The 17,031-nt window shown below is 38.3% G+C and overlaps 1 protein-coding gene across 11 annotated transcripts in view; it reads left to right on the top strand.

The window, feature by feature from the left end:
• The window catches only part of relch (RAB11 binding and LisH domain, coiled-coil and HEAT repeat containing), a 42,879-nt gene extending 27,846 nt beyond the window's left edge, over positions 1 to 15,033 (top strand). For 4 of the 11 annotated variants that reach the window (XM_065258089.2, XM_065258083.2, XM_065258081.2 and 1 more), the window contains 16 exons: positions 757 to 906; positions 1,007 to 1,171; positions 1,420 to 1,567; positions 1,842 to 1,998; positions 2,715 to 2,838; positions 3,030 to 3,078; positions 3,435 to 3,514; positions 3,604 to 3,710; positions 4,805 to 4,904; positions 6,905 to 6,987; positions 8,012 to 8,075; positions 10,417 to 10,555; positions 10,766 to 10,882; positions 11,996 to 12,084; positions 12,597 to 12,667; positions 14,420 to 15,033. In XM_065258089.2, coding sequence (XP_065114161.1) covers positions 757 to 906; positions 1,007 to 1,171; positions 1,420 to 1,567; positions 1,842 to 1,998; positions 2,715 to 2,838; positions 3,030 to 3,078; positions 3,435 to 3,514; positions 3,604 to 3,710; positions 4,805 to 4,904; positions 6,905 to 6,987; positions 8,012 to 8,075; positions 10,417 to 10,555; positions 10,766 to 10,882; positions 11,996 to 12,084; positions 12,597 to 12,667; positions 14,420 to 14,540 — 1,764 coding nt within the window. In that variant the 3' untranslated portion in view covers positions 14,541 to 15,033. Of the gene's footprint in view, positions 1 to 756; positions 907 to 1,006; positions 1,172 to 1,419; positions 1,568 to 1,841; positions 1,999 to 2,714; positions 2,839 to 3,029; positions 3,079 to 3,434; positions 3,515 to 3,603; positions 3,711 to 4,804; positions 4,905 to 6,904; positions 6,988 to 7,617; positions 7,701 to 8,011; positions 8,076 to 10,416; positions 10,556 to 10,765; positions 10,883 to 11,995; positions 12,085 to 12,596; positions 12,668 to 14,419 lie in introns of those variants that run through there. The other 7 variants (XM_065258084.2, XM_065258090.2, XM_065258088.2 and 4 more) reach the window with 4 other exon arrangements.
• Positions 15,034 to 17,031: the final 1,998 nt, after the last annotated feature.

Raw genomic sequence — 17,031 nt, 5'->3', positions numbered from 1 at the left:
AGTACTTACATGTATAATTACACTGTAACAGTGATACCGTAAAATAAAGTGTGACCAATGTAAATTTTTATGCGTTTTTGTAATATTTGTTCAGTCATATGCTGAAAACAGCTCTGTTTTCTAAATAATCTTTGACAAAGGATGTAAAAATGCATGTAAAAAAATCATATTACACTAAACTAGATGATTATTTTTGATTCCACATTTTTATGAATATATTTCTATTTTAATAAAAAAAATACTAGTTACACCAATTGACACAGACTGGTTACACCACATCGACATTTTTGCAATTATCCCCTAAATATTCTTTCAAAATGAAATAAACCCAGAAATTTTAAACGTGGTCCTCTAAAAAAAAAAAGAATGTATGCACGTAATCTGCTAATTTATTTTGAAATTTTAACCCTTTTACATTTAATTGAACCATATGGACACAAAATAATTAACGTCACGTCATTGACCCAAATACCAATGAAATGACTAAAATAACAAAATCTTTTCAATTACTGACTTTTTTTCATTGACTTTGAAATGAAATTACGGAACTTAAACACAAGAGCATGACCCTTTTTTTCAAAGAAAACGTGTCAGAAGCACATAGAGGGTTTTGCATCTGTGCTCTTCATATGTCCCTTTCTGTAATAGATTGCCTGACGTGTGTTCACTTCCTCATGAGTATCAACACTTAATCATGTAACCAAACATAGCAGTACACAAGCTGACATAACACAAATGTGTCTCTGTGTGTATGTATGTGTGCAGAAAGAGATAAGAAGCTCCTTGGTTCTGTCCATGCTCCAGCAGATGTTGGCTGAAGATAAAGCCGACATGGTCCGAGAGGCGGTTGTAAAAAGTTTAGGCGTCATCATGGGCTACATAGATGATCCAGATAAATACTCCCAGGTTTGTGTCTGATTTAGGCACAATCTAGTGTTTTTGTACTGCTTTTGTGAGTCTTTTTCTGAGTAGTTTATGTTTGCATGCTTGTTTATGGATGCGTCAGGGATTCGAGCTGATGCGGCTGTCTCTGGGTGACCCGTCGGAGAGAGTGGTCAGCGCCACCCACCAAGTCTTCATTCCTGCCTTCGCTGCCTGGTGCACAGAATTGGGCAACCTACAATCCCAGCTCATGCCGTCTCTCCTCACGAACATCGAGAAACTGCTCAAGGTGAAATCCAGCGATCACTGACATGCATGCTAAAATATTTATGTTTAAGGACTTCTTATCCACAAATCTTCAACTGAAATCTTGAAGTAACTTGAAGAAAAATTAAACTTTTTGTAGTAGTTTGTGTCTAATGTTTATAAAAACATTTCACTTGCAAAGTTACCAAAACTTGAACAGCACTACAGTTGGACCTTTTTTAGTGCTTATATTTATTTAATTCTTAATTTCCCGTTTTTCTGTCTTTTTAGCAGGGAGAATACAGTTTAGATGAACACAAGCTGCATATCTATCTGTCAGCTCTTCAGTCTCTCATCCCGTCTCTGTTTGCGGTGCTTCTGCAAAACGCCCCCTTCACCAGCCGAGCCAAACTACAGGGCGACGTGCCACCTATTGAGGGTAAGGGGCGTCCAACGTCAACACGCACGCATGCATTTTTTGCTAACATTCTCAGTCAGGCTACGTTTAGCGACGCTGACCTGGCGCCTGACTGTGTAACTGTAGGGTTCCTGCCATGTTGGGCTTGCTCTCTGGTTTTGGGCTCGCTATCAAAGTACTCTTTTATTTAAGCGCTGCGGTTCCGTCAAATGATTTGCGCAGTTGTGCTTTTTTTGTGTATTCCTGGTTATAAAAGCGGCTTCTGTGCATGTGTGTTGTGCATGTGACCCTGCAGTGACCCGGTTCCCGCGGCCGGCCTCCCCTTTGCAGGACGTGGCTACCATCGTGGGCAGCCGAGAGCAGCTGGCAGTCCTGCTACAGTTATATGACCATCAACTTCAACATGAAGGAACTACAGGATGGGACAGTTTGCTCTGGGTGGTTAACCAGTTGTGAGTAGATGTCACACGTAGGACATTTCTTTAAGAACAACTTTAATAAAAAATATTAAATTATGGATGTAATTGTATGGAAAAAACTGCTTAAAGGAAAACACCACCGTTTTTCAATATTTTACTATTTTCTTACATCAACTTAGATGAATTAATACAAACCTATCTTTTTTCAATGCGTGCACTTAATCTTTGTACAGTGCATCGTGAATGTGTTAGCATTTAGCCTAGCCCTATTCTTTCCTTAGGATCCAAACAGGAATGAATTTAGAAGCCACTTCCTACTATATTGTATGGCGGAAGAGCACTTAGTTTGCAAAACTTCGACCTCAGGCGCAATACTATTGATGGATGTTTGAGCTAGAGGGGGAGTAGTCAGGAGTGATGTTGTTACTGTGCGACAAGATCGAAGTGCTGCAACGTTTTATTTTGCGCCACCATACTTAATCGTGTAACAGTCTTTAAATAGAGAAAACATGGATGTTTTTTGTGGCTTTTAAATTCTTCTCTGTTTGGATCCTAAGGAATGAATGGGGCTAGGCTAAATGCTAACACATTCACAATGCGCTGTACAAAGATTAAGTACTTGCATTAAAAAAAGATAGGTATGTATTAATTTGTCTAAGTTGAGGTAAGAACATAGTAAAATATTGAAAAACAGTGGTGTTTTCCTTTAATAAAACTACATTGGGCGTAATTCTGGATTCTCTTCACAGTTTACCACAGATTATAGAAATTGTTGGACGCATCAATGTCACTTCATCCACCTGCGTCCATGAATTCTCCAGATTCTTTTGGAGATTTTGTCGAACGTTAGGGAAAATCTTTACCAACACCAAGGTAGGATATCTCTTAAGACATTTCCATAGTCTCTCTGCAGCACTAAAAATTATTTTGACCTTATTTTTGCTTTTTATTTGGCCAAGTGATGAAGTGGCTAAATAGATCTTGTGCTGCAAATAGCCTGTCTTAGTTATACAGTTCAACAGGTTTAGATTAATTTAGGTGTTGTTTTTCCCTCATTTTCAAAGGTAAAACCTCAATTCCAAGAAATCCTGCGGCTATCCGAGGAGAATGTGGGTGAGTGGCTGTTGAGTTAACCAAAAATAACACCCTCGCTGTGAAAGGAGGAGCGTGGACGAGAACACACACAATCTCTGTCTCGCTGTGTCTCTTTCTCAAGCGGGAGGGATTTGTGTGTCAAATATGTGTTTCCACTTTTCATGGGATTTGGAAATGGTGCTTTGCCTTTCATTCTTTGAATGTTTGTCGTGTGGTAAAGTGTCTGCCAACAAAACTGGGCATGTTGTACCTTTTACAATGGTCCTATTAACTATAAGTTTAAATTACTCTAATTTACCTAAAACAAAATGTATGACAAAAAGTCATCAAATGCATTTAAAGTCATTTCAAGTTACAAGAATTGTGTCCTGCAGACGCCACAACAGGAAACGGTATCCTTACCAAGGCAACAGTGCCCATCTATGCAACTGGAGTCTTGACCTGCTATAATCAGGTGAGAGTGACACCTGTCTGGTTTATGGCTGCTCTTTGATGTCTTAATAAAGGAAAAACCCTTTCTAATATATCCTTTGTTTGTTTTAGGAGGAGGACCGTAAACTCTTGGTGGGCTTTTTGGAGGATGTCATGACCACACTTTCTCTTTCCCATGCTCCCCTTGACAGTCTAAAGGCCTCATTTGTAGAGCTGGGGTGAGTGTGTCCCAATACTGTTAAATCAAAACATCCACAGATACAGAAGTTTATCTGAGGCAGGAATTCCTCCATGCTGATGTGAAACAAAATCAAAATCACTGTGGTAGCAACAGTGGTAATGCACTAAACATGCTTTACCAGTTCATTAAATTTAGTGGTGAAGTGTGCATTTTCCGCTATACTAATGTCATCCAAACAGATAATATTGCTGAAACAACTTGCAAGCCATTTATAGGGTTGATTTCCAAATATTATGACACATTTCTCAGTTTTCAAAAGACCGCCCAGCCTATTGCGTGAGTCTTTTGGCATAATAAGCAAGAATAAGAAATAGTATAAAATTACACTGGGACATTAGAGGGATAGTTCACCAAATGGTCATTTTGTCATCATTTACTTCTCTAAACGTTTTTTATTCTGTTAATCACAAAGCAAGATATTTTGATAAATGACGGTTAGCACACGGCTGATGGTACCCATTCACAGTAGGAAAAACAAATACTATGGAAATCACTGGGTACCGTCAGCTGTGTACTTGCCAACATTTATCAAAATATCTTTTTGTGTTTAATAAAATAACGTGTGGGTGAGTAAATTGACAAAATGAATTGTGTTGGGGTGAACTATTGCTTTAAATAGTAGGGGAGAGCGGGGCACAACCTAACGCTTTTTGGCTCTATCATTCAAAAAATATTTATGTTAGATTAATAATTTTTTTTACACAATCAACACACACATCTCTGCTATAAAAGAACACTTAAAGTTTGTTTGTGGGACCTACCGTTTACTTACCCCATAGGTGGGGTTCATCGTAACAAACAGAGGGTTTGTTGTAACGCCTGCTAGAATTTTTTTTTAAACACAAATAATTCGATAAAATTCACATTTTCCCCGTGTTTTCGCTGATTTCACACTGTACACAAATTGTTTTGCCACTTAGTGGGCGTAACCGCAGTCAATTTCGCTGAAGGTGACATCACATGCATACTCTCTCTAATACCAGATGGTTCTTAACTAGAAGATCAGGTTCAGTATAACCATCTGCTGTCATTTTGTGATTATTTCCTAATGATGTAAGTTCCTGTCTCTAGGGCAAACCCAGCGTATCATGAGCTGCTACTGACAGTGCTGTGGTATGGAGTGGTTCATACGTCTGCACTGGTACGCTGCACCGCTGCCCGCATGTTTGAGGTAAGACACCCATCTCTTAATCTTTAACCATAGACAATCCATATTGTTGAACTGATTTGTATAATTGTACAGTTAGATCAGATTTTCAATGCCATTATCCTGAAAGTTTGAGATTCTTGGCACTTTTCATGAATATGGTATGTTCTGGTTTTTCGTTAATTTTTTTAAGGTAGTACAGGACATAATTATAACTATTATCTACTATAAAATGAACCTTAAATGATAATAGTGGTCTCTACCAAGGGTCCAACAATTATACAACATTGATTTTACTAGGATTCAATTTATTTGTCTTTGCTTGGTAACTTTGTAGCCATTCCTGTATTTTTTTGGCAATGAATTGCATAGTTGGTAGAGCATTGCGTTAAAGGGACATTCCACTTTTTAAAAAATATACTAATTTCCAGCTTCCCCAGAGTTAAACACTTGATTTTTACCGTTTTGGAATCCATTCAGCCGATCTTCGGGTCTGGCGTTACCACTTTTAGCATAGCTTAGCACAATCCATTGAATCTGATTAGACCATTAGCATTGCGCTTAAAAATAACCAAAGAGTTTCAATATTTTTCCTATTTAAAACTTGACTCTTCTGTAGTTACATCGTGTACTAAGACAGACAATTAAATGTTGGGATTTTCTAGTCAGATATGTCTAGGAACTATACTCTCATTCTGGCGTAATAATCAAGGACTTTGCAGCTGTAACATGGCTTCAGCAGGCGTAGTGATATTACGCAGCAGCTGAAAATAGTCCCTTTAGTAACTTTCAATGGCAGGGGACTATTTTCAGGCGCTGTGTAATATCACTACGCCTGCTGCAGCCATGTTACAGCAGCAAAGTCCTTGATTATTACGCCAGAATGAAAGTATAGTTCCTAGCCATATCTGCCTAGAAAATCCCAAAATGTTATTTTCTGTCGGTCTTAGTACACAATGTAACTACAGAAGAGTCAACTTTTACATAGGAAAAATATTGAAACTCTTTGGTTATTTTTTTTGCGCGATGCTAATGGTCTAATTAGATTTAATGGATTATGCTAAGCTATGCTAACAGTGGTAGTGCCAGACCCGGAGATCAGCTGAATGGATTCCAAAACTGTAAAAATCTAAATGTTTAACTCTAGGGGAGCTGGAAAATGAGTATATTTAAAAAAAAGTGGAGTGTCCCTTTAACAATGCAAAAGTCACGGCCCATGGGTTTGATTCCCACAAAACTGTATAGCTTGAAAGCCATGTTAGTCACTATATAAAAGCGTCTGCCAAACATATAAATCAAAAATGACTTCAGTCATTTTTTTTTGTAGGTTTAATACCTACGATTAGTGGTACCATACCGATTTATGAAAAGTGTCAGTCATCTTGACCAATCAAATGTTTAGCATTATATATTTTTTTGCAATGTCAAACAACCAAGTTATTGTAGATATGATGTATTTAAAATGTTATTGTTTTTTGTGAGGTAGTTACTACTGTACAGTATGTCCTCAGAACCTCACCACACCCCCCTAGGATCCCCTGTGCCTCTTCATTCCTGATATCTATCAAACCACTGAATGTTTACATGTATTTGAAGTCGTCGCTTTAAAGCATCCGTGTGTCTTTGCACCACAGCACGCTTGCAAGTGTCATTCAGAAATTACGTAACAAACCCCCACATTTCATTACCTACCCCTTGCCATCGTGTAAATGTACGTAATGAAGGTTCGAGGAGTGACAAAAGAGTTTCATCTAAAAAAACCCTCTTCTCCTCATCTGTGGTCGTAGCTTTAGTTAAATTCGCCTGGCCTCTTTAGTCTTTTTGATTTTATTTTTTATCTGTATAGCGCCTCTTTGGGCTTCTGTCATGTTGTACGTCTGCGCTGTTTTTAGTTTGTTACCGTTGTTTCTTTTTTGTTCTTTTATTTCTTTGTTTCTCTCTCTTTCTCTCTGCGGTGTTCCATGACACTGTGCTCGCTCTTTCCATGCATCCTGTGTGACATCACCCCTGCTCTGACCAATCAGCTGTTGGTGAAGGGGGTGAATGAAACGCTAGTAGCTCAGAGAGTTGTTCCAGCACTTATCACTCTCTCCAGTGATCCTGAAATGTAAGTCTCCTCCTGTCTCCTTCATCCGTGCACCTCCCTCGGCCTTGGTTCTCTCAGGAGGCTACACCTTTATTAGCTGTCCCAATGAGATGTGATGCTAATATATGGGACGGAGCCAAAACAGGCCAATCAATGTGTTTTGAATTATTTACTCAGTCAATAATAAATATATAAAAATTATGTTTTGTGCATTATGTGGGAGGATTTTATGTAGAAAACAGTAAAACACACAAAAATGGCTTTAGCTAGGTTTTCAAAGACTGGGTTAAAATAAAAATTTGAGTGAAATATGACTCGAGTTGTTGAAAATGTATCTTATCTTCTGCTTCTCCTGATGAAACCAAGGCCTGAGAGACCGTGCTAGTTTTGTGTGTCTCATGCTCGATGTACTAACGTCTTTCATTCAGGCAACACTAACCACTACACGCTTGAAGAAGCTGCCTGCTTTCCACAATCCATTCATTCGTCAATCAAAAGTCCATACATGTGACTCATGGCATGTTTGGCTGCCAGTCACTCCCTCCCGAGGCCCTTAGCACTACAGAGTCCCCGCCCCCAAGCACCACCCTGCTAGGTTTTTGGCCATTTGTGTTTGACCCCCCCTCTCTTTTGCATCTGACTGGTTTGCAGCTGATTCTTCGAGGCATGAGCGAAGCCTTAATTGACAAGCGAGTAGCTCCAGCCCTTATTACCTTGTGCAGTGGTCCTGAATTGTGAGTTAACCGCAGCTATGAGATATTTTTTTTAAAGACAAATATCCTGTCTCCTCTCCGCATTCTCTTGGTTGGATATTAGTTTTATTTTGTATTACTTTCTTTGGGGGGGTTGGATATTTGTATGTCTGTTTTGTTCGGGTTTTCATACTGACATGGGAATGATCATGTGACATTAATCATCTTGCTTACCACATATTTCATTCATGTGATTGGTATCTCATGGTTCTGTTGCATTCTGATCTTTTGTCATTTTAATGGGAAATGTATGGCATCCATTGGATGTACAGTAATAGTTTTTTTGTTTTCAGTTCAGTGAGGATAGCCACAATACCCGCCTTCGGAACAATTATGGAAACTGTAACGCAAAAAGAGGTACAAGGCTTGGCGGACACGTACACCTCACATATCAACCCTATACATTGGCCCTGCAGAGCGATTTGGTCTTTCACAGGGTTTAAAAAATTGCTAGCAGCCTGATCAACACAATCATGGCATTTCGTAACTATTTTATTAGGTGGCTAATTTGTATGAATTTGTATGATCTCATTCGTATGTTTTAGTACGATCTGATTTTGGCCTAGTGATTTAAGCACAGACTATTATAGTCTGTTCTTTACATCTACACGAACGTACGCAGAGGGGCAACCTTCCGATCTCTCGGATGAAGCCAATGCGGAAGTGATTTAAACTGCAATTCATCGACTGGTCGCTAAAAGCAGGCTCCAAAAGGAAGTCAATTCGCATAGACCTCCATGTTAAATTGCCCACTTTTACAGTAGACAATAATATGTTTACAGCCTGGTACAAAAGTTGTTTTAGTTCTATATAGTTGAGTTTGCCATTTATGACAACTGTGAGGGGGCGAATTTTTTTGTAACTCATCCATTTAAATTATATTAAGCCTTAAAGTTCTGTATAATTAAGGGCGTGGCCACTTGAGTGACAGTTGAACAGCCACTGCAGTCAGTAGAGTGAGCTAGGGGGCGTGGTTTCAGCAACCAGCCACCTGAGCTTCACCCATGTTCCGCCTCTTTACCCATTTTCGGATATCCGCGAGTGATGTGCGGGCAAGATGGCGACGGCAGGCAATGCCTACTTTAAGCTTCCAAAACGATCTTCAGAAACCTATGGGTGACGTCAAGACACTACGTCCATATTTTTTACAGTCTATGACGTACGCACATGGTCGAACGCACAGGCTTGCAATGCATAGTTATTTTGACTTGTACGTGTACACATGCGCATTGCGACAAAATGCAATGCATCTCCTGCATTACATACAGTAATGCATTTTCCTGTAGGCACATGCACGACAAAGTTTGCGCGGTTATAAAAATCGGCGTTGCGCATACAGCGCGTGCATACTATTCTAATGATGATATTTGCATCACACGCTCTGTGCGGGGACCCTCGCGTATGCATAAAAACAAGACTATAATTCTAGGGGCTTTTTTCTAATAATCGTGCCTTTTTGTAGGATTTACATTGTACAAATTTATACGAAATCACCACCTCTTAAGTAGTTTTTCCATGCGATTTGATTGGGCTGCCACAAAAGACATCTACCAAATGAATGCAAGTTTACGTTCTTAAAGGATTAGTCAATTTTCTTACAAAAAATCCAGATAATTTACTCACCACCATGTCATCCAAAATGTTGATGTCTTTCTTTGTTCAGTCAAGTAGAAATTATGTTTTTTGTGGAAAACATTCCAGGATTTTTCTCATTTTAATGGTCCCCAACATGTAACAGATTTAATGCAGTTTAAACCTGCTGTTTCAAAGGACTCTGAACAATCTCAAACGAGGCATAAGGGTCTTATCTAGCGAAACGATTGTCATTTTTGACAAGAAAAAGAAAAATATGCACTTTTAAACCACAACTTCTCGTCTATCTCTGGTCCTTTGACGCACCAGCAATTGCGTAATGCCGTGGAATGGTCACGTGTTACATGTATGAAACGCACATTTGCGGACCATTTTAAACAATAAACTGACACAAAGACATTAATTAGTATCATTCCACATACAACAATGTTGGAATGGTCCTTCTTTCTCCACACTTGTAATCAATGGGGCGTAGTTTCGCATACGTCATCCGTGACCTCTTGACGTGATGACGAATTACGTGAGGTCGCACTGGCGCGTCACAGGACCGGAGATAGACTGTTGTGGTTTAAAAGTGCATATTTTTTATTTTTCTTGTCAAAAATGACAATCGTTTTGCTAGATAAGACCCTTATGCCCCGTTTGGGATTGTTTAGAGTCTTTTGAAACTCCGTTGAAACTGCAAGTTTAAACTGCATTAAATCTGTTACATGTTGGGGTCCATTAAAGTCCATTAAAATGAGAAAAATCCTGGAATGTTTTCCTCAAAAAACATAATTCCTTCTCGACTGAACAAAGAAAGACATCAACATTTTGGATTACATGGTGGTAAGCAAATTATCTGGATTTTTTTTAAGAAAATGGACCAATCCTTTAATGAATCAAACAAACATTGTGTCCTTTTCTAAATAACTTGTTAGCCACTTGTCATGACTATATAATTTATGTTTATGCATATCTATGTGATTTATTAATTCAGTTCATTTATTTATGTATGCAAATTTCCTGACATTTTTAGGGTTTGCATTGGTCTACAAATTGACGTTATCACCATATCCTTACAAGATGAATAAAAACACTTTTTGATTGTGTGTGTGTGTGTTAGCTGCTGGAGAGAGTAAAAATGCAGCTGGCCTCATTTCTGGAAGACCCCCAGTATCAGGACCAGCATTCTTTGCACATGGAAATCATCAAAACATTTGGGAGAGTAGGACCCAACGCAGAGCCTCGCTTCCGAGATGAATGTGAGCTTTTTCAGCACTTCATGTCCTAATAATTAAAGAGTGTTTACTTGCTCAGTTGAAGATTTTTGGTTCTGCAGAGTGAGAAGCTATATAGCCTGTTGTAATACAATGGCCGGAGTACTGTCACGGTTCTGTGATTATTATTATTTTGCACATGAAATAGTTTGGCGAGTATTTGTGTTGTTTTTCATGCTCTGTTTTTTCCTACAGTTGTTCTTCCTCATTTGCACAAACTGGCTCTTTGTAATAACCAGCAGATGGTGGAGAGTAAGAGAATTGACATTGCCACTCAACTATTTGAGGCGTACAGCGCCTTATCCTGCTGTTGTATCCTTTACATTTAAACTGATGAACAGTTAGTTCAACTTTGTCTGTGAAACACTTTAGTGACATTATAAGATTTTTGTGCATAAGCAGAGTTTTGGGGGCAGGGTGGGTATAGCCCCCCCAGAACCGGCACAATTACGATTTTGTCTGAGCTGTTAATGAAATAGAAATATAAGAATTCATATTTAAAGGGTAGCTTGTCATTTCACCAAACACTTGCTATTTTTGGGGCCATATGCATCAGATGGTCCATTGACAATCAGCGGTGGTGTAGCATTTTATTTGACATTTCGATAAATCAGTTCAAGCCTTTGATTGTTTTTGAAAGCTTTAGTAATGGATGATGGTTTACATTTCTGAAACTTAAGTTTCTCTAAAGAGGGAACATTTTTGTAACAAATTTAAAGCGGCATTCGATTGCATTACAGAAGTGATCGCGTTTTCTTGAACGTTTTCACAGATTCTCTGGCATGCGATCCATAACCACAACCTCTAGTTTCAACTATATAACAGATACTGAACATACTATCCTGCCAGGCCAATTTCTCCCCTTGTATTTTTTTTTCAAGTTTTTGAACAATGGTCAACTATTAAAGCTGTACAGGAGTCCCAATCATCACATTCGCTCTCTATCACTCTCTCTCTTTTTCTTTCCGAGTGTTTCGTAAATGTTTGCACACCCCGCTGGCAGGAAAAGAAAGAAAATAAACCACAGCCGTTTTTGTACACTAAATTGCAGGGTGGATGGCAGAATTTGTCGTTAAATGCTCTGTGATGTTGTTCGTTGGAGTAAAGAGAGTTTAGCCCGGCCCTTTGGTTAGGATTCCCAGCACACATACCTCTACAGACGCTTCTTCTCCGTTTCTCACCATATTTCTTGTTTCATTTTCTGTCCACAATTAAGACCCCCATGTAGAAGTGGTTTGCCCCCCATGCCGTTTAAAAAAAAAACTCCACCTGTGTGCTATATGTTGATCCTTTATTTGTACGGGTCAGGGTGCATCATTAAATACGTACAGCCTTGTGGGTGACAATCCATTTCTTTACTCCTAGTAGACATGTACGTTTTAAAGGTATGTTAGACATTGTTTTTTCTTAACTCTGAATCTTAAGTTATTTCTGAAGAACTCATGGTGAATCATTTCCTCCCTGGACTGAAATGTTTGAGGACTGACATGGAGCAGCTCTCTCCGGAGCATGAGGTATTAGAATACATATCCTGTAGGAAAACATCCAACCTCAATGCATGACTACATACGTAAGCCGTGTCGTGAAAAGTCACGGCAACAGATGTTGTTAGGCACGTCGTAAAACTCAATGCAACCCCCTCACTGGATGTATTCATGATGCAGCACTACACTTGAGTACTTTATTGGTTTTAAAAAAAAATGTAACACCACACAATGCAAATATTAAAGCAAAAAAACTTTCATGAAGTAAAATCACTCCTTCCACTGGAAAAACCAACATAATGTTTCACATTTGTTTGTTGCCAAGGGTGCTGCATAGTGATGCACAGAATCAGCGGTCATAGCTGTGTTTTATCGTAAATATTGACCAATCAGAAATAAGCACTATAACCCGAATTTATTTATTTCCTCTGCATGGTAATGTGCAGCTGATGTGCCATCACGGAAACGTGTTGTGCATGCGTAGGTCACACTTCCCAGCAATGCACTAAGAATACTCCCTCCTTTATTTGTTTGTCCTTTAGGTTATTCTGAGTTCCATGATAAAGGAGTGTGAAATAAAGCTGGAGAACAAAGGCATCGGAGAGGCGCAAGGGTAAGACGACACACATTTCACTTCCAACTTGGCTTTTTATAGATCGATGTGTTTTTCTCTATTTAAATGGAGCTTCAACTACATTATGATGGAAAATCTAATGAACAAAGCATGTTTTTCTTCTACTTCTCTTATTCCAACCTAAATAATTTTTTGGCCGGTGTGGTGTTACTCAATCAAAAAACAACAGTGCGAGTGCTTATTCGGTAGCAAAGTAAATTTAATTCAATATAAAAAATTCTTAAAGAAATAAACTACTTAATTTTATAGTAGTCAGGAAAGCTTTTAACATGCTTATTTCTTTGTATTTATCTGCTCGAGTCCAGCTTTGGTTTGACTCAATTCTCCACTCCTCACAAGCGAGATTTCCCATCAGGCATTGCAGGCCACTGGCTCAGATCCATGAACTGGCTTTTTTGAAACCGTGCCTGTGGGCTCATGGAGGGGATGTTTCACATTACACTAATAACACATTAACTACCTAAATGACTGTGCAAAACTGCAAGGGCTCATTTAACCAAGTTTAACTGTTATTTATCTAATTGTCTCGCTACAAGTTGGGTATAAGCCTAATATACAATGTAGGACAATAAATTATACACTATACTGTATATATAAAATAATGTAAAGTCAACTGATCATTACTGCAAAATCAACAGAGTGGTCTTGTATTTTACTGAGACCACAATAAAAGTCTTATTTCAATCCTACACTGTCAGAAAAAAATGGGACAGTACTCTTTATAAAGGTCCTTATAAAGGATTTTGTTTAGTAAGGTTTATAAATTAAGTTTATGAGCACACAGGCACTCTTTCAAGCCTTTAACCAAAAGATGTGGCGTGATGTTAACAGCATGCATCTCTTTAATTTCACAGCGAGTAGCTTAGCTGGCAGTGGTTTTCTTCCCAGACTTTCTAAGATATTTATAAATGGTTGAACATTATAACTTCAGAGAGGTCTATCATTCGGTCTGTCACTGAAAGTCAGTATATATCAGTTGTATCTGCCCTTCACAGACCGTGTGGGTTGCTCTGCCACGAGACATCCAGGATTTCTTTTTTTATATTTAGTTGGGTGGGTGACATTTAAGCATAATTGTACTGTGGTAGAGACGGCAAGCCATGTATATTAATGTGGTCCTAACAAGTTTTGTACACTTTTGGACAATTTAAATCCGGAATAAGGAGCTGTTCACATGGCACACCTAAAACGAGTAGAAAACGCTAGGTGCGTTGCTTTCTCTTTTTTTCCAAAGTGCTCCTTTTCGTTTAGCTCCTCAGGCTACAATTATGAGCTGCTCCTCCATTTTTTTTACTGAGGTTTCAAAGTAACGGAAAATGAGAGGAAGCTGATTGGTTGGTTCTTGTCACACGACCTGTGGTGCACTTGCGGCATTCTGAAAAGTTTTCATGTTTTTAACTCAATGCGGTGTGGACACACCTGGAAAAAACGAGCGTGTCGCACCGCATGCGTGTCCATTATGAGGAGGCATACCGTGCGCCTACATATGAAATGACAAACTTGGGCGCGCAAAAGACGCGATATGTGAAGACTTTTTTTTATTATAATAATAATTTATCAGAACACAGACATTTGTGCTTATACTCAAGCAATTGGTGGCATTTTCTGGGTGTATTCTTAGTAGTCACATCTGAATATGACTTTATTTTGTCCAAAACGGCAAGGGTGCAAGCATTTCAACTTATGTCAAACAGACTACATTCATTCAGATTTGGTGTTGTTTCTTTTCAGGTCCATTTCTATTGCAGCCAGTCTGGTGGGTGAGGACGCAAAGACCAAGTTTTTAAGTAAGATGGGCCAGTTGACCACTTCAGGTGCTATGCTGGCTAATGTTTTCCAGAGAAAGAAATGAAAGCTGCTCGGTGTGTTTTCCATGATCCTTTGCTGTCTGGGATCATCTACTTGAAGTCAATAGTCTGCCTTTGTTTTATTTTTCTTTGATATATTTTAAAATATTTATGTCTTAAAGTATATATGTCAGCCTCCAAAGAAATTTGCACTCATGTTTATTGCTTTTTTTGTCATATTTTTGTTTTATTTTAGAGGCTTATTTACTGTACATCACTACAGTTTTTTTTTTTTTTAATGTGAACTTTATGAAATCGAAACACTGATTCTTTCCTCGTCCTGTTGTCTCTATGTATTGCTGTGTCTCTGGAAAATATTTTCTATAAGTGTGTAAAATGATCTGGGGTTTTGTTTCTCTTGTTTTGGGTATGTTTCAATCGTAAATAACTGTAAAATACAGTAAATTAAAAGAACCATACCTAATAACATGTATATTTGAAATCAGTGTCATAAGATAATAAAAGGCAAAGACCACTTGTGTACTTATGTACAACTGACTAAGTAGTTGTTGTCTTGTGACCTCTTGGATCAAGTGCATTTTCAGTTAGTCGTCCCTCCAAAAGCAGGCTTTACAACAATCATAATACAGTAATATCTGCACTTGAGTACCTTTTAAGCAAATGACAGTAGCACATTGTTTGCCCCACTTCCTCATTCATAGGGTTCATATCAGTTTATATACTGCATGGCCCTTAAACTTATAACGCAACTGTGGCCCCTAGTTTAAACTTACAGCAGGTGTTACTACAATAAACATATGGCCTTCAAAAATGAACAAGCACTTCAAAGACTTGAACTTGTTTTTCCCCCTAAATGTTCAAAGTTCAGAAGATGATAAATGTTTTTTTTTGTTTTTTTTTTTTGATCACATGGTCATCAGTTGCCATGAGGCAATTTTAGTTTAAACCTACTCAATCTGTTACCGTCTTTGTTTGATTCCACAGAAGTCCTTTTATTGACTCAAGGTGAACATAATTTGCATATTAATTTTAATCTTTAACTTTTGTGTTTACCTAGTGCAACATTTTTTCTCTTTTATATAATGCATAAGAAACCTTTAGAGCTCTAACCGAGGTATTTGCATAAAATCTACTGTAATATAAACCTACAAAAAGGTGCTCCTCTGATCCGTGTACAACATCGAGGTGATCAGCACTATGTGTGGAAATTTCATCAGCAGGGATAAGTTACTCACTGTGCAGGGCAAGAGTTGAAGAAGACTATGAGTCAGAAATCAGGAACTTTTCCAAACCCGGAGAGCCAAAGAGAGGCAGATTGAACCACAAGAACGTTCTGCCTCTCCTTGTTTTCATTTCTATTGCCTTGTTGACCACGCACTGTATAACAAGGCAGCAAACATTAAAATTATGAATTGCAGCCTATACGCATCCACTTTGATGGCAAATTATAACCTAATGCATTTTAAAGAGTGTCAGAGCCAATCTGGGTTTCTCTTATAGACTCTGAATACACAGGTTAAAGGAAAACACCACCATTTTTCAATATTTTACTATGTTCTTACCTCAACTTAGACGAATTAATACATACCTATCTTTTTTTAATGCGTGCACTTAATCTTTGTACAGCGCCTCGTGAATGTATTAGCATTTAGCCTAGCCCCATTCATTCCTTAGGATCCAAACAGGGTTTGAATTTAGAAGCCACCAATCACCCCCATGTTTTCCCTATTTAAGACTGTTACATGAGTAGTTACACGAGTAACTATGGTGGCACAAATTAAAACTATAGTTTGGAACCATAGGAATGAATGGGGCTAGGCTAAATGCTAACACATTCAAAAAGCGCTGTACAAAGATTAAAAGTGCACACATTGAAAAAAGATAGGTATGTATTAAGTAATCTTAGTTGAGGTAAAATATTGAAAAATTGTGGTGTTTTCCTTTAACAATGTCCCGGATCAAGAATATTATGATGTCACTACAATACGTTTTGTCACTTTGCAAATGTTACTGTATTAATGAAGCACTAATCATTTATATTTCTCAGTTATTACCTAATAGTAACATGTTTGAATCAGGTTGGATATGTTTTTTTTTTTTTTTTTTTTTTTACAAACAATTGGTCTGTTTTGACATATCTATACACTCCCTGTCAAAGCAACTTTTTTGAAAGTCCCAGGAACTGAAGAGGACAACATGTACCTGATTTGCATGCGCAGCTATAGAATAGCTGCATGAAGGAGAGTGCATGGGTGCTGAAACATGCCCTTCAGCTTTACTGACGACTGTTATTCAAAGCAGGCAGTAATGGAATAATGGGACATGGTAGCTTTGGGGTTTGAAAGCGACAGGATTGTAGATTAGTGAAACTTCTGGCAAAGTTTCAGACAAAAGCACTTATTCAAAGAACACATCTACCCAGATTACCAAAGACAGGTGCCAAATGAAAGATAGCCTATGCTGACAGTTAAGCAAGATAAGGAAAAGAAAAACGCAGATCGGTTTCTTATATCAGCTTTTTAATGTGGGATATAA

The sequence above is a fragment of the Paramisgurnus dabryanus genome, chromosome 22 (genome assembly GCF_030506205.2).
Source record: "Paramisgurnus dabryanus chromosome 22, PD_genome_1.1, whole genome shotgun sequence".
NCBI lineage: Eukaryota > Metazoa > Chordata > Actinopteri > Cypriniformes > Cobitidae > Paramisgurnus > Paramisgurnus dabryanus.
The sequence above is the reverse complement of the archived record's forward strand: the minus strand, read 5'-3'. Positions and strand labels throughout refer to the sequence as shown.